The 23,371-nt window shown below is 38.7% G+C and overlaps 1 protein-coding gene across 1 annotated transcript; it reads right to left on the minus strand.

The window, feature by feature from the left end:
• Positions 1 to 1,586: 1,586 nt before the first annotated feature.
• Positions 1,587 to 9,121, minus strand: LOC102719024 (potassium channel KOR1). The gene is made up of 11 exons (XM_006656783.2): positions 8,562 to 9,121; positions 5,146 to 5,370; positions 4,837 to 4,900; positions 4,404 to 4,743; positions 4,001 to 4,296; positions 3,745 to 3,825; positions 3,553 to 3,651; positions 3,073 to 3,294; positions 2,736 to 2,924; positions 2,565 to 2,640; positions 1,587 to 2,446 (listed from the first exon to the last, which is right to left on the minus strand). The coding sequence occupies exons 1-11, from the start codon at positions 9,077 to 9,079 to the stop codon at positions 1,764 to 1,766; spliced, it is 2,793 nt and encodes a 930-aa protein (XP_006656846.2). The 5' UTR covers positions 9,080 to 9,121; the 3' UTR covers positions 1,587 to 1,763.
• Positions 9,122 to 23,371: the final 14,250 nt, after the last annotated feature.

Below are 23,371 nucleotides of genomic sequence, written 5' to 3' on the forward strand. Positions count from 1 at the left end.
TGCTCATAGGGGTAGGGTTTGCGTACGTGCGTTCTTATGGGAAAGTGTGTGTGCATATTGACGTCAAAATGTGATCGCTGACGTGTCACACACGAATGCATGGGAGTCGTTTCTCAGAATGCTCCAGCGCAGGACCTAAATTCTTAGATTGCGTGGGCGTGCTAGTCAGTTTGATCCCGCAACTGACAAGATGAACGGTAAAACAAATCGATCAACTATCGAGCTGATAGGCAACAAAATATCTAGCCGATCGAATATTGATGTAGTAGCATTTAGCCGATAGGCGAGACAATTGCCTGTTGAAAGCACGGATCGGTTGAAAACTTGATAGAAATAGACTTGAATAATTAAATAAACACTGAATGCTTTGCTGCGATCGGCTAAATCAATTTGTGTGTAATCCTCACAAGCCGATGCAACACAAAATAGATACCGATCTAAGTAAATCAAGCCGATGGGTATAAAAAAATAATGCAGTAAGACAATCGGCTACTTTATTGATATAAATATGATGAACATGTAGATCGATAAATATCATCGGCTATAGACGACGGACAATCAATCAAGATCTATAAAATATCTAGCCCAGATTGCTAAAAATAATCATATAAGATCAGACTCAACCGAGACAGTTCAAGATTACCATAGCAATGTCAGGATAGATACTAAACAAATCTAGATTGTTGTCAAGCCGATGACTAATAACTTATCGGCTGGTACTCCGATAAAACAATGAGCGAAATACATTGATCTGATATAAACCATCTGATAAACGCAATCTACTAGATCGGACCGAACCGAGACAGATTGAATATGTCAAATAGCAAATATCAATCCAACGTAGATCACCCAAAGTGGTCGACCAGATCAACTCAAGATACTGAAGTAACTCAAACTAAAACTGATACAATAACTAGAAATCACACGACTAGATTGGAAGATCGGACTGAACCAAGACAGTACTAATCCAGCCGATACAATTACCCTGGCCGGCGGAACATAGGACTTACCCCTCCGCCGGAGATCGATGCGATGCAGTCCAGCGTTAGGTGCCAAGTTCTGCTGGAGTTGAAACCTCGATGACGAGGGTGGTGATGTGCCGAGAGTAATTGATTAATTATGATGTAGATAATTTACAATGACGCCGAACATGCATATTTATACCCTCGAGTGGATGGACACAACACACGACTCCTAATAGATAAAAAAAATAACAAACTCTATCTGGACTCTATCTCTAATTCCTATTGAATACCACACGGTTTCTAATAGATAAAAAGAAAACAAACAAGTCCCGATCGAACTCTAACTCTCAAAGAGATAAAGCAAAAATCCCAAACTAACTCTAATTAATAAATAAATTTACGCCGTCAAGCCTTGGTCTTCAGATTACTTCTCGAATTCTCGAATTCAGTCTCTTCTTGATAAGACTTTCATCTGCTAATTGCGCCTTTTTTAACCGAATCTACTAAACAAATTTACCAAATTTTAGTATTAGTGCGTTGTGAGCGTTTGCATTGTAACGTGTTCTCATAAAAAAATTTCTCCGCTTTTAAAATCACTGGCTGCCCTCGTGTACATCACCATTTTTCATTTTTTTTCTTTATAATATACAATCTGTACATGGAATCCATCCCTCTATTTTTTATCTGTCCTCCTTTTTTTTGTTCTCTTTGTGTGTATCTACGCCGGCTACCGGCTATGCCGCTATGGTACAACGCAAAACCGGCACGCAAAATGCGGTTTCGAAAAGAACGTGCAAGCTACTCGCTCGGGCCCGCGCCGCCGACGAGGAAAAGCTTCTGCCCGTCGTGTACCATGTCGACGTCCTGCACTCTAGCGCCGTCCTCGCCGAGCAGCCGCGGCCCCGCGCCTTCGCCGGAGACGGCGAGGCCGAGCTTCTCCTGCGCCGACCTGATGAGCCCCTCGATGGTGTGCGGGATCCACACCACCACCCCTTCCCGCCGCTTGCCGTCGCCGTCCCACGGGTGGTACGGGAACACGGAGCATCGCCGCGGGTGCATCTTGTCCCTCACTTCCTCGCCGCGCTCCGGGAACCTGGAGAGCTCGTCGGCCTTGGCCGCCTCGAGCAGCTGCATCATCGTCCTGCTCCCGCACTTGCGCCCTTCGTCCAGCGGGGTGGTGCCCCACCGGTCGGTGGCGAAGACGCTGGCGCCGGCGTCGATGAGCATCTTCGCCATGAGGTAGAGGCCGTCGGCGGCGGCGATGTGGAGCGGGCTGCGGTGGTCGTAGTCCCTGGAGTTCGGGTCGGCGCCGTAGGCGAGCGCTCGCCGGACGAAGTCCGTGTCGCCCCTCGCCACCGCCGTGCACAGGTGGCTGCCGGCGTTCTTGAGGCTCAGCTTCGCTCCCCTGCTGAACAGCAGCGTCGCCACCCGGTCGTGCCCCTGCTTCACCGCCTCCAGCAATGGCGTGTTGCCAAATTTGTCTGAAATTTTTTTTCCCCAGAAAACGTGAGGTCAGGTCACAGAAACTGAATTGGTTGCTGCCTCCTCCAAGAAAGAACTGAATTGGTTGCAAGATCGCAACGAACTGATCAATCATACCGGCAACATCGATGTCGACGCCTTCATGGAGGAGGAACTGGACGACATCTTCATAACCTTTGCCAGCCGCAAGATGCTGCGAGGAAGAAGATGCAAATCAAGTTGTGACATGAGCTACGCATGGAACAATACCAACGTAAGATCCATTGAATCACGTTGCAGAATTCGTACCAGAGGAGCTCGGCCGTCGTAGTCGGTGTTCTTGGGATCGGCTCCTGCACGGATCAGACTCTTCAGCTGATGCAGGTCACCGTAGAACGCAGAGTTGTTCACCCGCAGCGTCAGCTCTGCCTCTTGCTTCCCAATGTGGAACGTGATGTCGGACTCCAGCTGCTTGATCCGGCCGCCGTGTTCGCTACTCTGCAATCAGAATCGCAATGCACAGTTGCAAATCGGTAAGAAAAGTTTTCTGTCAACCCACCATGAATTGCATTGTAGGATGGATTCAGAATTTGACAGAATAAATAAGAACAGCAATCATTCTGGGCTGGCTCTATCTGCAGTGTACCTCAGACAGGTTGCTGAGAATTCTTCTTCCATCCACGAAGTAGATCTCCAGGATGTTGGTGAAGGACTGCTTTTCGAGCCGCAAAAGCCGGCAAAGTTCGCAGACACGCACGGTGAAGGGCTGTGGGATGTTGCAAAGAACAGCGATTTCTCCGAAAGAACTTTCAGGCTCTAGCATTAGAATGGTCTCTTCCTGACCATCTTCACCAATGCCAACACCTTCCTGCGCACAGAAAAATATCGTCGGTAAGTACTAAATTACTGTTAGAATTACGGAGTACATGCTAGTTACAAATCCGGAGCCACTGCAAGAATTTTGTAGTAGTTGTTTCAATAAAAATGCATTCCGTACCAAATTCATTTTATGGAGAGAGAAAAAATTAAGCCAGTGCAAGGATTTTGTATTATTTTCAGTACAAATGCATTCCATACCAAATTCATTGGAAAAATATTAAGCAATTGTCCATGTGCTTCAACTCACCAGTGAACCATGACAGACGAAGTACAGCTGATCAACTGCACTCCCTTGCTCCAAAATAACCTCTCCTGGTAGGAAGAACTCTTCCTGCAGTCTGATCACCTGCCAAATCACAACATGTTAGAGAAAATCTGGGGAAAATCCAGAATGATATTTGTACGATAGGTAAGCTGTCAAAAAGAAAATGATGCTTACAATCTGTTGAATGAATTCTGCTGAACATCCTTTGAACAGTGGAATGCTTTCGATGTATGGCTTATACAGTGTTTGCGAAATCTGCAAATGTGATTCAATGCATTACCAATCACAATTGACAAAACTGATGTTGATATGCCATGTGTACAATCTAAGAACTGTGAAGCATCAGTACAGTAAACGTATAGCAAACACAGTTTTCAGAACTGAAATCACATAAGGTTGGCAAATTGATTCTTTTGGAAGTCCTCCTTACCTTTGCACGAATAGAAACTGGTATATCCTGAAGGACAGAAGCTTCAGTGTAGCTGCTTTCATACTGCAACCTCAAGTGTCCTTTGATCTGTTCCCTTATGTCCTTTCCAAGCTTGTTTCTGTTCATATACCTTATAACTTCTTTCATCTTATCCCTGAATCGCTCAGTTCTCGAGCCTTTGACAATAAGTGCAGTCATGTTACCAATAAGATAAGCTCCAAGAATCATATCAAAGGAAACATAAATCATGATGAATATCATTTCCCTGATATTCACAGCATGAATGTCACCGTAGCCTGCAAAGGTAAAAAATAATATATCAGCATATTCTTTAAATAAAATATAAGTTTATTTTATAGATTAAAAGAATGACTTTCTGGATTTAAATGACACCAAAACTTACCAACAGTTGCCATGGTGACAATGGCAAAGTACAGCGATGTCATATAACGATTGGTAAGATCAATCTCCCTGAAATGGGAGTAACTATAATCCCCCAACTGCAAGCTCCCTATCCATGTATATCCTTCCATTGATTCAGGAAGTGTTGTTGCTAGATAATAGAATATGCATGCTGCTGTATGTGTACAATAGAGTTCCACAACTATAAGTTTCACTATCCTAGTAAACAGATAATTTATACGGATGTCTTTTTCCAAAGTCCTGAAGAATTCTGTGATCTTCATAGTTCGTGTCAACCGAATCCACAATAGGTATCTTACTTCTTCTTTACTTCCACAGGCCTGTTCCAAAATCAACACAGGAAAGATAAACCAAATGTTCACTGCAATATAGTACCATGTTAAACAACGAAAAAGTTGTAGCCAAATTCCAACCTTATATATAGCATCCCACGGAAAGCAACCAAGAACATCAAAAATGAAGCTTGATTTACAATATCTGAATTCAAAGAACATGAACAGAGAGGTCACTCATGAGTTATTACAGACCATATATAGTTTCATAAAGTCCAGATGCCTTAACATAAGTTCCCGATCTTCTACTGCTGGACCAGCACATTTTCAGCAAAATTCAAATAATTGGCAGTTCCAAAATATCACAATCAAGATACAACCATTTTTATTGTTCTGAATTCCATAACTCTAGTTGCAATTTTAAAGCAAGAGATGAGGAAAGTTTATTACCGAAGAGCAATGGAAGTGGGATTGCGAACCATTCGGTAGGTGTCAGGGTCACGGTAGGCCACGAAGAACCTCAGAACAATGTCGATGAGGAAGGCGATCTGGCCAGCTATGTCCAGGAAGAAGAGGTTCCTAGGGAGCCCCCTGAAGAACCCAAATTCAAATGGCGTAAAGAAGGAACTGTACACTGCCCAAACTAGTATAAACCTTTCCCATAACCGATACCACCTGCAGCGTTTCCGCACCAACAAAAGAAAAGATGTTATCATAAGGTCTGAACTCTGACCAGCTGGAACTAGCTAGAAATACAAATTCAAATTTAAAATTATAAGAACTGTATCTTGTTCTTGCAGTAGATACAGTAATTTATTTCAGAGGGATCTGTAATTTTCTTTAAGACAGGTATTCAAAACCTTAGCTAGAAATACCAAACTAATTAGGTCAAATTTGGTAGTTCAGCCAAAAAAGCACTTAGTTAAAGCATTGCTGCACGCCGAGGAGATTAAAAAATTGTCCCAGGTGAGTTCATACGCGTAACCCATCATGCACATGCAAATGTCTGAGATGATGTGGCCCTGAGTGGGTTCCTAATGTGCACAGATCTGGTACTGGTAGTACTGGTTAAATAAACTAACTAGAACTTGAAATCAAATAAGGGGTTATTTAGATGGGCTCCCATGTCACATCGGATGTTTGACACTAATTTAAAGTATTAAATATAAACTAATTAAAAAACTAATTTCATAAATGAGTGGTAATCCGTAAGATGAGTTTTTTAAGCCTAATTAATCCATAATTAGAGCATGTTTATTGTAGCATCACATAGACTAATCATATATTAATTAGGCTCAATGGATTCGTCTCGCGAATTAGTCCAAGATTATAGATAGATTTTATTAATAGTCTACGCTTACTATTTATAATAAGCGTCCAAACATTCAATGGCACAAGGGACTAAAAATAAATCGCTTGTTCCAAATACCACCTAAACTAATTAAGAGGACGCTGAGAATGCTAGCTTGCACAGTCTGACAGCTACATCATCTCGAAGAGAATCAGTCTCTGTCACCAAGAAAAGGTGGAACACGAAACAAAGCATGCTCTGAAGATTTCATCTTTTATATTTATGTTTATCATGGTCCGTCACATGATAAAGATTTCATCTTTTATCATGCGATTATTTAAGTACTTCTAGTCATCAACAAAATATGACAGTTTTACCTCTTCTTCGCAAGTACAAATTGGAACCAAAGTCAACCGATGTGTAGTGACATAGTGGTTAATAACCAATTTATTCTGTAATTACCGAGTGAGATCACTGACGGGCACTTGATATAGTTAAACAAGTTCTCTCAAAAGTGTCAAGCAATCAAATACCCAAAATCCCGCAAAACCACTGGCTTCATGATGTGCCAAACTGGCTCTAAATTAAAGTGCAAAATATGGATTCTGTCCCTGGCGCTGTTTGATTATGCCCTGTCACTGCTAATCAAAACTAACACTGTCAGCATCATCATCAAACAAATAATTAGCTGTCAAGAGATCCCTCAACCTACGCTTTGACTTATTTATTAATAAACATGATGATTCCAGCTACATCACCACAGGATCAGCGGCTCGCTGGTAACAGTCCAAAAACCATCCAGTTATTCTGATAAAATATTTTAGCTCGTTCAAACCATCTAGCGAAACCAATGAAGAAACAAAATCAAACTTGGAGTTCACAACGATATGGACAACCTCCCTCCCAAGTAGCCGTACATGTGGTTGGCGGTAAGTATAAGCTATAGCTTACTTGTCATATTGTGATAAGCTCTCAGCATGTTCATTTGTATATTATTACGGTTAACAACTACGTTACAGATGTATATTGCCCAAACCCTGCGGCTATGTCACTAGTAATTGCTTTCATGAATCATACATACACATCTCCTCTATTTCTAAAGCCATGACATAACGCAAATATGTTGACAAACCGTGCATTGATATGTTTGGATGCTGATTAAAGACAAAACACCCAGTGAAGACAAACTTTGGAGCATATTTAAGTATCCGTGCATGCATGGGAATGAAAGCAAAAGCTACCGATCCCTCCATTCTATTGAGCTTCCAATGCAAAGCAAAATTGTCAAAAGCTTTTTGAAAAATAGAGTTCTCTCTGATCAACTTTCCCTCAACCAAACCATTCGCCTTCCTCTCTTTAATCATCTACTAAAGGGATACCTGCAAGTGCGTGAGCTATAAAATTAATGGTCTTCCATGCAACCAAAACAAAAAAAATTATATGTTTTTTAAGAGTACAATTCGGGACACACACGAACACACACCACAACGCATGTACACACACGCGCATCCCTACCATACGTTTAGGATTTTATGGTGCACACGCGTAAGGAAAAAATCCCCAGGTGAGACATGCGAGTTACGATCCCGGGGATTGAACTCGCGTGAGTAGCATGCGCACCACCCCCACACGTTCAATTCAGTCCACTCTTTTCTAGCAAGAAAATGTGGTAGAAAGCCTATTTTTGTCAAAAAGCTATACTGTTGTACGCTATTCTCCTTTAAAAATGTTCGGCCAATTCAGAGAGAAAACATCCAGACCGTTGCTACTAATCCCAGAAATATTGTACTGTACTCTATAGTAAAACAGCAAGCAAATTTAAAATACCGGAGAAAAAAATTCTTCAGCTAAGAAGCTACTGATAACGAGTAAAGTGCGAACAGGGCCATGGTTGTATGGTCGTCAGAGCATGTCCCGTGAACTGCGCGAAGCTAACATGACATGTGGCTGCCCAATCGAGCAAGGCCTGCACATCTGGCAAACCTATTGACAAAAAGTGTAATTTCTCGGGAGAGATCACTGTTTATCCTAGCATCACAGAAATATTTTGATCGTTCGTACTATTTAAATGTTTTTATAAATAGACAAAAAGCATAGGTTATCCTTAAAATTTCTTTATCAATAAATTAAATCATAACAAAAGAATTATACATATTTTAATAATACCAAGGTTAAACATAAATTTAAAAATCAAATAATCAAATGTATCAAATAAAGAACGGAGAGTGAACCATAGTATATGCTGCATATGTTTTTCTTTAAGAAAAAAAGGACTACTAGTAGAATTAATGTTGCAGCAGCCAGCGATGTGCACCAAGTGATTTATTAAATTTACGGAAAGAAAATATTCTGAAAAAGCATATAAAAATGGGATTTTCTTCTGGCCCATATTTTTTTCGAATTAATTATTGGAGCAGAAGGAGGCGAACCGTCCGGCCGGAGCGCCGCCGATCAGAAACCGTCCCCTTGCCTTGACGGGGCTTCTAGAACGGTCGGCGAGCGACCGGCGTGCCTGCCGGCGCATGGAGGCAATCTAGATGGGGAAGGGGAGCGGGAGGCTCGTGGGCGGACGTACTTGTTGTCGGGGTCGATGACGAGGTCCTGGAAGATGCCGACGTCGCCGTCGGCGGCTGCGACGCGTCGGCGGCGCGGGCGGAAGCGGCCGAGGCGGACGTCGGAGCCGAACAGCGCCAGGCGGCTCCCCCGCGACGAGCCGATCCGGTCGCGCACCATGTCCACCTCGTACTCCTCCTCATCCTTCTCCTCCCCCATCCTCCTACTCCCCGCCACCTCGCCGTCGTCCTCCACCACGACCCTTCGCTTCGACCCCGATCCCCTCCCCATCCCCGCTTGCGCGCACAGTGGGGGGAAGTGACGTCGACCGATCGGTCGCTGCCGCTGGCAAGGTACGTGCAGGTGGCCGTGTGCGCTGCGTTCTCGCTCTCGCTTCGCTCGGCTCGGGAGGGTTTGTGGGCTTCCGGCTTGGAGCTCGAAGCGGGGTGAGGCGAAGGAAGCGCTATTTATAGGGTGAGAGGGTGAGAGCGAGAGCGGGAGCGGGAGATGGAGGGAGGCCAAGCGGAGGCGGTGGTGCATGGTGGTTCGAGAGAGGGAGCGGGAGATGGATGGAATGCGACCCCGTGTGTGTGGGTGGGGGATGGGGGGGGGGGGGGCGCTCACGGTTTTACCGCGGCTGCGGTGGGGGTGACGACGACGACGACCGCGCCATCCCGGGACGCCGGGAGGAAGAGGACCGGAACCCCTGCAGTTTACGACAAGGCAAAACTCATGCCACTTTTTTTTTTTATATAATCCTTGAGAAGTACCAACATTGTTTCTTTCTCTCTTTTTTGGGGTTTAAACACTGGAGCTGTTCGTTGGACACAGCTAAATTGTCCTAAATATGTTTGCTAAGAGCAATGCTAATAATGTAATTTCTCTTAGCTCATCCATACTAGTCAACTCTTTATTATTATTAATGTAAAACTCACATGTCACTCTCATCGAGTTTCTTGGTTCTTATGCTCAAGCTAGCTATAAGCTTACAGTATGCTTCTACTCTCTTATCTACTCTCTTCTCCATATAAGCATTTATCCAGCTTATAGTTTGCTATTATACTTACTATAAAGACATACTTCCTTTTCTTTTAACGACGCCAAGTAGAAAAACAGAGAGGTTAAATTAATTTTAGAAGGATTACGACTATAGATAGTTGTCGGTAGCCTTATTTCGTCATTTTGAACACGTAAATTAATCTAACATGTGATGTGGGTTTAACAAATACATAGAAAAAAAACAAAGCTGGTGTTCTCTTTTATCTAAAAAACAACGGTTTGAACGGGTACAATTTATTTGTCTATTAATTTACTTAGAATGAACATATATTCATCTCTACGAACACATTAAAACACATTTAGGCTCGTCCTATCGCTAAGAATACATTGAAAGACTATGCCGGTATATCTTTAGATTGACAAGTCACCACAAACTTCCCGTTATAGATATGTCTCATAGAATGCATAGTAAATATGAACATGCATTTTAAGTCCTGCTAGGATGGTTCTATCACAAGTAACCTAACCAACTAAAGTCTCTATAATCTCAAATCTTCTATCAGGAGTAGCAAATATTTTAGTGTAATTTTGTATAGAGTTAGATGTAAAAAACCATGGTTTAGATCTAATGTGAAATTCCTACTTCGGTTACTATATATGATTACCATCCTATTTTATAAACAACTTTGATCAATATATATCGTTATAATTCAAAACCTCAAACCACTTATATATTTTTTTCATGATAATTTTATTAGCCCAGAAGAAACATATTGTTACTTAGCTCTGATTCTGAAATATTACTATTTCTTTTTTTCCTCCTTTTCAATTAATCGTGGGTCATTTTCTTCAAAATTCATGTAAGGCATCGAAACATTTATATTTTCTCTTGTAATAATTCCAAAAATTATAGTTTCACATAGGAACCGTCCTTTTATATATGATTGGCCTTTTTTAATGGCACCCTTCTGCTTGATACACACCTCACCTCATCCAATGCAGTGGTTTAGGTAAGCATTTTTCAGTTGTGTAACAAAGCTCTCCATTTCCTCGAAAAAATTGGTAGAATTATGTTGCCCGTCTTGCAATAACTTAGCACTACATATAGAGCTATACTAACGATGCATGCTTTGTTCATGGTCTGCACAATTGTCGGGTCCACTCAGTTGATCGGGTCCACTCATGCAGCCTTTCGTTTGCAGAGACCCCGTTTAACTAAAAGTGATTGCTAGATAGATTATTGTCAAAAATTACTTAGTTGATTATATGATGAATTGATATTTTTATAAAAAAATCTGCTTTATAAATAGCTTAGAATATATTGTTTAATAAATAAAAGTTTTTTGAAATTGAATCTTTAAGAAACGTGGGGGTAAATAATCCATTATTTTAAACATCCAAGAAAAATCATATAAGAACATGTATGAAGAGGTTTGATTGGTCGTACTCCTGCATGCTCTCCAACAATGACTATATATCCATGTCGTGCAGTCGTGCACCGATTCAGCTGTGTCATGTGTGTCATCTCTCATCTGTGCATGCGTTTGTAACTTTGCAATCATGATTCATGAGTGATTTCAGTCTGCAGTGCAGCTGGCCAGCAAGTAATATGATGTATATGGGCTACAAGAGTTGACACATTAGATTTATATAGGTGAATCAGATATAATACGAGAGAAATAAATAGATTATAGATTTATACCTACCTACAACACAAACTCTAAACAAGACGTGAGATAAAAGATAAATGAGACATATATTTATATATTTTAGTATGTATACATACCTAGTATACCTAACTATTTTCTGAGTTGTCTATTAGATTGGCTAAAGATAATACCATCGATAGCTCAGCGAATTAAAGATATTGTCCTCTTTATGGTTGTTCGGTATTATTGAAGTTTTCTAAAAGAAAAGCCCACTAAAGTACGATAAAAAAATTTAATTGTAGTTTTTCTGAAAGTTATCTATTATATATATAAAGTAATAGGAAAAGAAGCATCCACGTTGTCTCTCGCGAGCCAGAAATTCTAAGATTAATCAAAGAAAAAAACAAATGGAAAAAAATCAATCGGAAAAAAAGATTTGGAATCGAAAAATATCAATCGGACAAAAATAAAAAATTGCACGTACACGTTTCAGATTTCGAATAAAAAAATCAATCGGTCAAAAATAAAAAACTATACGTAAACGTGTCAGCTTTGGAACCGAAAAACATCAATCTTATAGAACTACTACACGTATATAGACAGCTAGCTGCTGTTAACAACTACAGTACTGCACGTTGCTGGTTAGCTACAAAGTAATCGGAAAATCAGAGGTGAACTAGAAATACGATTTAAAAATATGAAATAGGAACCAATTAAAAGATGAGTCCCGTAGAAATACAAATTCCAAAAAAATATAAAATTCAGATAAAAATTTAAAATTAATATTGAGATAAGAGTCCAGGTAGAAATACAATTTAGGAAAACTCTAAAATTTATATTCAAAACTAAAAAAAATATTCACAATCGAGAGAAATATTTCTATATGTACTCTTATCTCAATATTAGTTAAGAGAAAAATACAAGTGATTAAATTGTATTTCAGAATAAAAAAGTGAGAAAACTAAAAGACAAGTCCATGTAGAAATACAATTTTCACGTTATTTGAAAATTGTTACACGTGTTATCGAAGAAAATGAAAATAGCTTTATCATTGTGTCCATACAAAAAATGCAACTAACAAATGAGATTTAATCCTCGAAGCTATACTATAACAACACCGGTAATAAATAATATTCTAATACTAAGAAGACATCACTAATATTCTATAGATAAAGATGAAATAATAAAGATAAACAAATATACCATAGAGGTTAGATATCATTAATTTATTTTATAAATATGAGAATAGTAAAAGACCATCATTTTTCTTTATATATATGAATTACTATGTTAATTAAAATGTCAAACATATAAATTTGATCAAGTTAAGCCAGACTTTAAAAATTATATTGCCAATTTTAATCTTTTAAAAATAAAACATGAAAATATATATATGTAATTACGATAGAAAATTTATAACGATGCTACCCACGCAGTCCGCACGGACCATCGTGCTAGTTTTTATTAATTAAGCAGCTGTATGTCCTTGTTCTGTGTCACCTTTTGAGCTGTATTCATTTGCATCCCCAGGGGTCATGTGACCGTGATATCTCCTTTGATCTTGCCGGTGCGGCGTGCTTGCTTGTCGAAGTGTCATCTAGGTTCATCTGCTCCTGTTCGATGTGTCGGGGATCCAATCGAGTTTGATCCACGTCACACTTGCAGCACCATGTCTCTTAAAAAAAATTTTCTACCTATTTTTTTTCTCAACCGCCGTATATATCTGCCACGAGGCCACGAGGTGTGTGCCCCGTATATGTCGTCAGTTCGTCACCAAATTGCGTATTTTGCATATACCTGGATCTTCTTTTTATATGTTGTTGACATTTAGACCTATATTTAATCGTTCATCTTATTTAATTTTTTTATATAAACATATAAAGTATAAGTCATATTTAAATTTTTTTTTATATTATAAAAACATTATAATATTTATATTTTTAAATAAAATGAATGGTGAATCATAACTGGCAACCTCGTCAAATAAAAAAACTAGAGGAGTATGTGTTAATACAAGATGCACGTGTCACGATTCTCTCTGACAAGTATAAAATTAAAAATACACAAAAATAGAAGCAATGCTGCTACCTGCGTGCATGGAGACTGGTCGAATCGATCGCATTACCTACTTTTTATATCAAGTTGAAAATTGAAGTTTGCGGTATAGTACTCCATCAGGTCAGGGCATGTCAATCTTGAAGACATGTTTGGTTGAACTTTATTTTTTCAGGGCTTATACAAATTTATCATTGTTTTTTTTTCTATATTGCAATGTTGCTATTAGAATAACGGTATGGTTTCAGTGACACTTTTGTAATTTTTAGTGATAATCTTGCAATAATGATTTAAATCATTGGTAAATTTATAATTATTCCTATTTTTTAAAGTATGTATGTACTTCTAAATATATAGTCTACATACATAAAAATAATATGTAAAAAATACCTTAGGAAGATCCACCTAGAGTTTAGTGCAGATACATCTCTAGGTATAAGCAAAGTCAATTTACAAAGTGAATGTATACCTACATCTCGCATTATTAGATTATATTTTGGATTCATAAATATAGCACATATTACAATAAGGCACATGTAAATGTTTTTAATCCTTGTCTTAATTCATATTAATATTAATAAATCTAGACTAATATACAAACTACATGCATTAATCAATGGATGAATCTATATAAGATTAAACCATCTTGCAATATAAAACTTATTTTAGTATGATAAAAATCACAATAAAAATCCACTTAGTATACAGGTATGCCTGCACTGCGTCGTAAATATCCTCTTTCATAAGCTAAATTACACACATATTGTGTAAAATTTGACCTCGCGGTAGGTACAGCCGTACAGGTACTGCAGGATGGCTTAACTAGGACAGTGCATATCTTAAACCTAGAAAAAGAAAATTAGCCAAACTAAAAACTACATTTTTTTTAAACTTTGCTTTGGTTGACAATCTGACAAAATACACTTTTTCTATCAACATGCATGCACCAACTGGAACTGGAACCCATCAACTGGGACAGTACCAAAAAAGAACAAACTTGGACAGTACACAGAAAAAAAAAACAATCAACTTGGGGCAGCTTGTACATAATAACAAGTACTTTCTCATTATTCACATTTCACGCTCTCATGCATGCGTCGGCCCTGTGTCGATAGATCTGTCGCTGCCAATTCTAGTACGAGATCTTTGGAGCAGAGCTGCATCGAGATTCCCGGACCAATCTACCAACGTAGCTTTAGCCCCTAGAATCTTTGATCCAACGGCTTGGACCACCTTTGACCACGCACCGTATACAGCAACCAGTCAGACGCAGCGCCACTTCTCGTCGATTTGGTCCAGGCAAAATGGGGGCAACATGGATTTGAATCACCTGCCATTGCTAACAGCACAGTGAAATACGGGAGAAAAAATGATATCGTACTGTAGATGACAGGATGCACTGCACTGCGGCAAAATCACAGTAGGCAAAAATATAATAAATTTACTGTTTTGTATTATAGCAAATCACTGTGCATATAAATCTATGACTGTCCATCTGAAAACGAGCCGCTGAGATCATACCAATGACACTGCCCTGTTCATCTAGTGTCATTAGCATAGCAATGCAGGTGGCAACACAGGAGCCCTCTATCATTGGGCACACCTCCCAATATATCACCTTTTTTAGGAGAAGTGTTTTAGAGCATGTACGATAACAAGCTATAAATCAGCTGTAAATATATTTTAAGAAGATAAGAGATGAGAGAGAAGTGCACAGCGGGCTACAAATTTATAGCCAACTACGGAACAGACTCCAGAGATATGATAAATATGTGTATGATAGGTGGGACTTAATAGTATATGTTTTGTAGGTACCTATTGTATGAATTGGCTATTAAATTGTCTATAGATGATTTAGAGTTAGCAGTAGCCTATACTATTGAACTTGCTGTTAGGACATACACAATGCGGTGAGGTGCCGCCTGGTTTACAAGAAAATATCAAATATTCCCTCTGGCTCAGCTCAACCCGTGCCCCTGCAGCTCAACCCGTGTGGTTTCACAAGAAAATATCAAGGGAGCGCAGCTTTTGTCTGCGAGGGAGAGTAGAACCGACAAGTGAGAGCACCTCCGTCGCATTGGGAAGAGCGTCGGGAACTCGCTGCCGCCTTCGAGGGGAGAGTGCCGTCGCAGGGACTCCAGATCCGCCGTGGGGACGCCAAATCCACCGCCGTCGTGAGCTCTACTGGGATGCCGCCGAGCGTCGCGCTGGGAAGCAGCTGCCACTGAAACGTCGCCGCGAGCTTCGACTGACCAGAGCCGCCGCGAGCTCTATCGAGACGAAGAAACGAGAGAGAGGGAGACGATTCAGACGAACAAGAGAGAAGAAGAGAGAGAGAGGCATATAAAGGAGAGAGAGAGGGGGAACCAGATATTTGTGGGCCTGGCCTATAGAAGGATGTTGCATTGTGCATATGGGGGCTTGGCTGGTGGCTCAGTTAGGGTGTGTTTGGTTGGTGGGATATGCCTGGATGAGAGATGGCCGTCCAGGTTTTTGATGCGTTTGGTTCGTGGGCGAAACTGGATATGGTGGCCCAGAAAGGGAATATTTCACGAAGATGCTGGATGGGTATATCCGGCCAAATTAGCCGGATTAGCTTATCCATCTTCGCGAACCATGATCATTAGTGATTGTTTAGTGATAATTAGCTTGTTTTGACATTAATTAGTAATTACCAAGTTTAAATTAGTGTTAATTAATGATGATAGATATTTTAATTGATAATTTATATTAATTACAATAAAAAATCTATAATGATTAAATTATATTATTATTTATTAGTAATTCAATATGTCCATTCTATCCATCCAACCAAACAAAAAATTGGATAATACTATCCATCTAACCAAACATAAAATTGGATCACCATATCCCTAAAAATATGGATGACCATATCTCATCGCACCTTGACCACCAACCAAACGCTAGGGCTTTTGCAAGACGTGGCCAATGAGATTACGGCTAGGGCTATACTGCACTGTACATGCCCTTAGTGCAATCGTATTTTACAGTGGTTTACAAAATCGATAGGTTTTTTGTGAAATTGCTGATGGTTGGTTTGTAAAACCGACTTGTTCTTATAAAATTGGTCAAAAATCGGTTCCAGGTAACCGGAGAGGAATGATTTTCACTTTTAAAACCAAAAGGCAAATCGTGCACACTTTTATACTATCGGGAATTAATGGTTTTATCTTGAGAAAATCTAAAAAATACTATTAACAAACGTCTAAGTCTAAGAAATATCATTGACAAATGCGAGTTCTAAGAAATACCATCGTACAAACGAATTTGTCTAAGAAATGACATCACTGTTAGGGTTCCATCCATTTCTGTCGTTAAAAGCATTGTTCATTCTATAGCACTTAACGGAAAAAAAAAGTTGACGGAACCCTGACGGCGATGGCATTTCTTAGATAAACTTATTTGTACGATGACATTTGTTAGAACTCACACTCGTCGATGCCATTTCTTAGAATTAAATGTTTTTCAATGGCATTTGTTAGATTTTCTTATTAATTGGTGGCTACCACAAGTAATAACATTGCACAAGAGTTAGAATGTTTTTGCTTCTCGCGTTGCCAGCATCGAATGAGATAGAGTGTTTAGTTTCACTTTATTATTATGTGTTCATGTCATCTTGCCATCATTGTTAAGTGGTTGGGTGGGTACAGTGTAATTGAAGTCAAGAGAGACAGTCTAGAGGGGAGGTGAATAGGTGTCCTGAAAAATTCTTCCAAATTACAGTGGTTAGAATAGGGACCGGACCGTCCGAGCCTACGGCCGGACCGTCCAATCGGCACTCTCGGGTTGCGCCGAGAGCTCTGACCGGACCGTTCTGGTTAGAACACCGGACCGTCCGGTCAGCGAAAAATACAGACTTGACAGTCTCCTTTTTAGGTGATATTCCTGGGAACGTGATGTGAACTTGTGTGGAATATAAAGACAGAAAGATCGCAGGAACAAACAGAACACGGAAATCACAAAAACAAAGACACGAGAGATTTATCCCGAAGCTCGGATCTTTCGATCCTACTCTCCGTTGAGGCGCTCCTGCGAGCGGGATCTCTCTCGATCCTTTTCCTCTCTTGGCTTCCTCCCACAAAGGCAACACGGGTCTCCGAATTCACACCTAAGGACTAGCAACCCCTTCGATCGACCACCTAGGTTGCAATCCGCTCTACCCTGCAGCCTTCTATGAGAAAGCATAAGAATCCACTATCAATCTTACCTATTTCCTTGCGGAGGTTAGGCAACAACCTTCACAACTTGCTCCCCGGCGATCCACACGAATCGGAAGCTCTCAGGCGACGCCTATCCGTCAAGGAGATCAATCTCCAAGAGTAATAGGCCACCTTGACTCCGCATGCATCCATCAACGCCTAGGAACAATCACTTAATCACTCACTAACCTAAACACTCTCTCTAGGATATGGTCCACAGATTAATCTCTCTAGGAGGTGTTTTGGGTTAGTGGGGAGGCTTGAGAGGTGCTAAACTTGCCTTAGCAACCAGAGAACTCGAACAGAAAGCCTCACCAACGGCTAGATCTCAATAGCCCCTTTTATAGGCTGGTAGACGTCACTTAGCCGTTGAAAAAGAAACCTAACCGGACTATCCGGCTAGGGGGGCGAACCGTCCGGCCGACACTTAACTCACTCCCTCCGAGCAGGGGCCGGACCAAGGTCCGGACCGTCCTGCCACCGGACTGTCTGGCCAGAAGTCCGGACCATCCGGTCCCTGCTACTTGTGAAAAACTGCAGCGAGCCTCCGCTTGACTTAGACTCAACCCTAACCACTCTTGGATACATTCTTAGCTTTTGGTGACCCCTCTTAATAGTACGGAGTTCCTACGACTCAAAACGAAAAACAAAATCTTCTTCAAGCCCCTTCATCTTCGTAGAACCGTCGCTCCGGGTCACACACAACCATCAAGTTAGTCGCGTATTTCTTCGATCGAATTGATCTCTTAAACTTCTCTGCAATCACAACTCATTAGCACACACATGCTTGTCTAGTATTGTCATTAATTATCCAAAACTTCGTTTAGGGGCTAGATGCACTTTCGGTAATAACATCATGCAAGAGTTAGAATGCTTCCGCTTCTCATTTGCAGAGATCTAGTAGAAATGTTTCATTTTGAACTATTACTAGAAACATTTTTACCAGACGTCTATATCAGCTTACCCTTATTGACATGCAATCTCATGTGTGTATAGTGTAATAAAATTGTACAAGAATGCACGAGTTTTCAAAAAAAAAAAGGAATGCACGAGTTAGACCAGGTACAATGAACCTACATCAATAGAATATACTACCTCCGTTTCATATTATAAGACATTCTAGCCTTGTATAAATTTATCAATTGATGAATGTATATAATTTATGTATATGTCTAGATTCATTAACATTCATATGAATCTAGACAATGCTAAAAAGTCTTACATTGTGAAACGGGGAGTAGTACTTACGATATACGCATAAATGTGGGAGAGGGATAACATCAGGAGAGAGAAATACAAGCAACTACTGCATATGTCCTAATATAAGTCTATTTCTAATATTATAGAGATAAATTATTTGTAACAAAATAACTTGAAGTATCTCTAATTAATGAAAAGGGGACTGTACATGTGGAGTGAGAGGTAGGTAGCAGTAAAATGGATAGATATTTGAATATGAGGTGATTAATGAGACAACTGGTAGTCCATAAATGTAATTTTTGTGACTAAATTTAAATTTCATAAATACACTTATTATGAGACAAAGGTAGTACTCCCTTCGCTTTTTTAAATTGACACGATCGACCTTTGGATCCACATTTGAGCATTATCTTATTAAAAATATATAATTATTAATTACTTTATTATGATTTAGTTTATTACTAAACTAACTTTAAACATGATTTATAATTATATAAAATTTTGGAATAAAACGAATGGTCCTACGTATATTCAAAAGTCAACCGCGCTAATTAATAAAACAGATGTGAGTATGTTGTTGCCCGGCTAATACACACCTCCCAAGACAGTGAACATGTCCAGCCTTCCTTCTACTCCCTCGGTCAAAAAGAACGAATTCTTCGGTTTCCGTGGTCAATGTTTAACCATCCGTTTTATTTGAAAAATTTTCAGAAAATTAGAAAAAAAATTAATCACACGTAAAGTACTATTCATGATTTATCATCTAATAAAAACAAAAACTTCAATCGCAAAATAAATTTGAATGAGACGAAAAGTCGAAAATTGAAGGTAAAAAATAAATAATTGGTTTATTTTGGAACGAGAGAGCAGGTGTGAACGCTGCTATATATGTATTGGTATCAAGTTATCAGCCAATTGTTGTACCAAAACTAAGATTATAAAAGGAGATATGTCAGGGAATAACATGTACAGAGAAGCATGCAATGTATTTGTTATCTGTTGTCGTTAGCTGCAACAGGCCGATGTGCCTCTTTTGGAGCCAATAAATAGTGTTACTATTAACATTGCTCTTAAGAGTGTCACTTCATGTCATCAAGTTGAGTGAAAGTAGATTTACTTCACATCAATATAAAGTTTTTATTAGACGTCCATATCATATCGCTCCGTTAAAACAAGTGGCCAAGTATGTACAGTGAAAGGACATATGGGTTAGTTACTGTAGTGATCGGAGTAACATATAAGGTGCTGAGTTTAATTTAGGGACTAAGTTCTCTAGTTGAGCTTACCCTCTTATTAAAAAAATATCTATAGTGCAATAATATGTTTGTGGAAAAGTTAGAATGCTTTTACTTCTCATTAATTGATAGCAAGTATCATTAGGAACGTTTTATCAGACGTCCACGTCATCTTGCCCTTGTTGACAGGTGGGTATTGATTGTCGAGTGTGAACCTGGCCGCAATCTAGAGTGCATGGGCTGCAACAAAATAAAATTTGTTGCTTTGCAGAGAAAAACTAAAAATATTTGGTAATCCTGGTAAGAAGTAAAACTAGTGGCACTCTACCTGTCGCCCCAAGATAAAATTAACTCTTTACATTATTAGAGCTTATTCATGTGGAGATTATGTTTCAAACTAGAAGAAATCAAACTAAAATTTCGAATAAGTTACATACCATTTCTCCATCCATGCAAAACTCGCGTATGTTATAATGCTATACAATACACATTGACAACACATGAATATTGCTATCTCCGTTTCTTTTTTAAGTTGATGTCACGGGAGTGATGGTTGAAAGCCAAACAATATATTTACAAATAAAAATAATTTATAAATAAAAAATTTATGTACGTATTCCAAGTGATCTAAAAGGCAAATATAGAAATAAACTTAAGTAAAAAACCCTAAAATCAACTCCAAATTTAGTGTTGAGAATTTAATTTTAGCTTGCAAGCATAAAAAAAAAGTGAAAAATGGGGTGATAGAATTCACAATTTTTTGGGAGTGTCTACAGATTCCGGGTAACTGAAATTTTCAGAAAATCCATTATCACTGCCGCTATTAACTATTCAAACCAAAGTCCCTTCCTCTAAGGTTAAACTCAATACATTACATTAACCTAAATGTAAAATAAATTCTTAATTCAACAAAAACCCAAACTTAGATATAATAGTATACTCCCTATGTTCATTTTCATTTTTTTTTGCCAATGACTAGTACTGTAGCAACTTTGATCACTAACATTTTAAAATAATTATATTACGATAAACAAAATTTTAAAACTTATGTACACTTTAATAATATGCCATCTATTTAAGTATTTAGAAAAAAAATGCCAAAAAGATGATTGCTACAAGTCTAAAAATAAATAGTTATGGGTGGCAAGTATAAAGGAACAGACGGAGTATAAATAAAGTAAAACCATATGCAATGATAAAATTATAGTTGAATAAAGTAAATTGCATACTAGCGATGTATAATTTTTGGTGACTAAAAAATTCTAATTTTTCAGGTGCCTACAAATATAGAAAATCCCATTATTTTTTAAAAAAATTGAACAACTATATGTTTGGAACCTTTCATATTTTTTTTGTATTTTCCTATACAATAAGATTTGCTATTACAAATGTTTCATAATATTATAACTTCACTATGACGTCTTAATGTAAATTCATAAAAATGATGATCAAGGTTCTAATACATCTGAAGACCATGCATATACAAGTACAAAGTTAAAAAAAAAAAACATCATCTTAAAAGGGGAAAAAAAAAGCAGAGGCAGTAGGTCCACGCCTAAATTCTACTGCTAGCCAGTAGGTAGCTAGCTAGCTGCATGATCTTGTACACCAACAAAATTAACCGGAGCGAGCTTGCGTGCACGAGCGATCCGAGCGGCGCGGTGGCGGCGGCCCAAGTTGGTACACGCGAAAAAAAAAAAAAAGAGGATGCACCGATCGAGCAGGTCGCAGCCCGATCCGCCCGCTTCGCTCACCTGCAGCGCATACACGCCGTTGGTATTAGCAGCAAGTGGGCATAATTGATGATAACTAGTCCTTCTAACCCCCGATAGATCCACGCTGACCGTACGGCTTGGTTGACCTGGAGATGTCTCTTCTTAGGCTCTGTTTTTTTAAGCTTAGTATTATTATAATCCAGATTATTGGAAGTAAGTTAAAAGAAAACAACTTATTGAAGTAGCTTATTATTATAATCTGGAGCCCAGCTTATTATAATCTGATAAGCTCATTTAGGTGAGCTTTTTTCTAGCTTATTAGGTGAAAAATTACCCACCATGCCACCCTACTCCCTCTTTAGACTTGCAAACCCAATAATCTAGACTCTAATAATCTAGGAAAGAAACAACTTACAGCTTATTCTATTACAGATTATAATAATCTAGCTTATAATAATCTGACTCAATAATCTAGATTATAATAATCTTAAGTTGAAAGAAACGGAGCCTTAATGAGATTTTTTTAAAAAAATAACGTTTTTTTATTTTGAAAGTAAACCCCTCCAAAATTTATTTTCATGTCTAAATTTTTTTAGCAATGTTATCCTATCTCCCACCTAAGGTGACCATACGACACTGTTACGCCAGTAAAAATTAATAATGTAGCTGCGTTATTTGGTCACGTCGAAGAAAGTATGGAAAAATATTATCACGCTTACAGACATTGCTTAAATTTGTCGTACACAATTACACATCATTGAGTTTAAGATGCAACATTTTTTAATATAATAGAAATAGTTCCATTAAATAACAAAATTGCATCCAGCCTATGTAGCTAAAGAACCACAGAAAAAAAAAACAAAACAAACCCATTGGCGGCTGCCCCAATCAACTCGTACCCGATGCAGCTTTGGAGATCTTGACTCGGCCCTGCTTAATGAGTTTCTAGTACATCGTAATCCTAACTAAGATTGAACGAGTTTTATAACGTGTCACAATGTGTTACTATAAGGATTTATCTGAATTGATATTAATTGGAAACTGACTCGTCTCTTCGAGTCTGACACTGAGGGGATGTTTAGATGGGGCTAAACTTCTTTTTGCCCCATGTTACATCGGATGTTTAGAAACTAATTTAATGTATTAAATATAGACTAATAAAAAAACTAATTTCATAAATAAGTGCCAATCCACGAGACGATTTTTAAGCCTAATTAATCTATAGTTAGAGCATGTTTACTATAGCATCACATAGGCTAATCATGGATTAATTAGGCTCAATAGATTTGTCTCGCAAATTAGTTTAAGATTATGTATGAGTTTTATTAACAATTTATATTTACTATTTATAATAAATATCTAAATATTCAATAGGATAAGGGACTAAACTTTAACCCGTTGTCACAGACAGCCACTTAAGAAATCGAAATCGGTGGCGTCCATTGTTTCTTGAAGTAGACACATGCTAGCATGTTCAATGTATACGGAATATAAGATGTACGGCTTTGGGATGAACTCATCGGATAAACTCTAAAATTATCCATTAGCCCAGCATGAGGAATATTCCACAACACAACTCAGCAAAAGTGCCCAGGCAGCCAGCTGTATGTCTTGGAGGGCGTTCGGCTGGTAAGGTTAACTTACATCTCTATCGATTTTCACCGAACTGCTAAACGGTGTATTTTTTATAAAAAAAATTTTATAAAAAAATTATTTTAAAAAATCATATTAACCAATTTTATATTTTTTAATAATTAAT

This window comes from Oryza brachyantha, chromosome 6 (assembly GCF_000231095.2).
Source record: "Oryza brachyantha chromosome 6, ObraRS2, whole genome shotgun sequence".
Taxonomy (NCBI): Eukaryota; Viridiplantae; Streptophyta; class Magnoliopsida; order Poales; family Poaceae; genus Oryza; species Oryza brachyantha.

What these genes read in the sequence shown, in the direction of transcription:
- LOC102719024 (XM_006656783.2), bottom strand. Translation starts at nt 9,079, where the DNA reads ATGCACCACCGCCTCCGCTTGGCCTCCCTCCATCTCCCGCTCCCGCTC. An exon ending in GTCATCGACCCCGACAACAA is followed by an intron (nt 5,371 to 8,561) that starts GTACGTCCGCCC and finishes GAAACGCTGCAG; the next exon opens with GTGGTATCGGTTATGGGAAA. An exon ending in TGTCACCATGGCAACTGTTG is followed by an intron (nt 4,297 to 4,403) that starts GTAAGTTTTGGT and finishes TTACCTTTGCAG; the next exon opens with GCTACGGTGACATTCATGCT.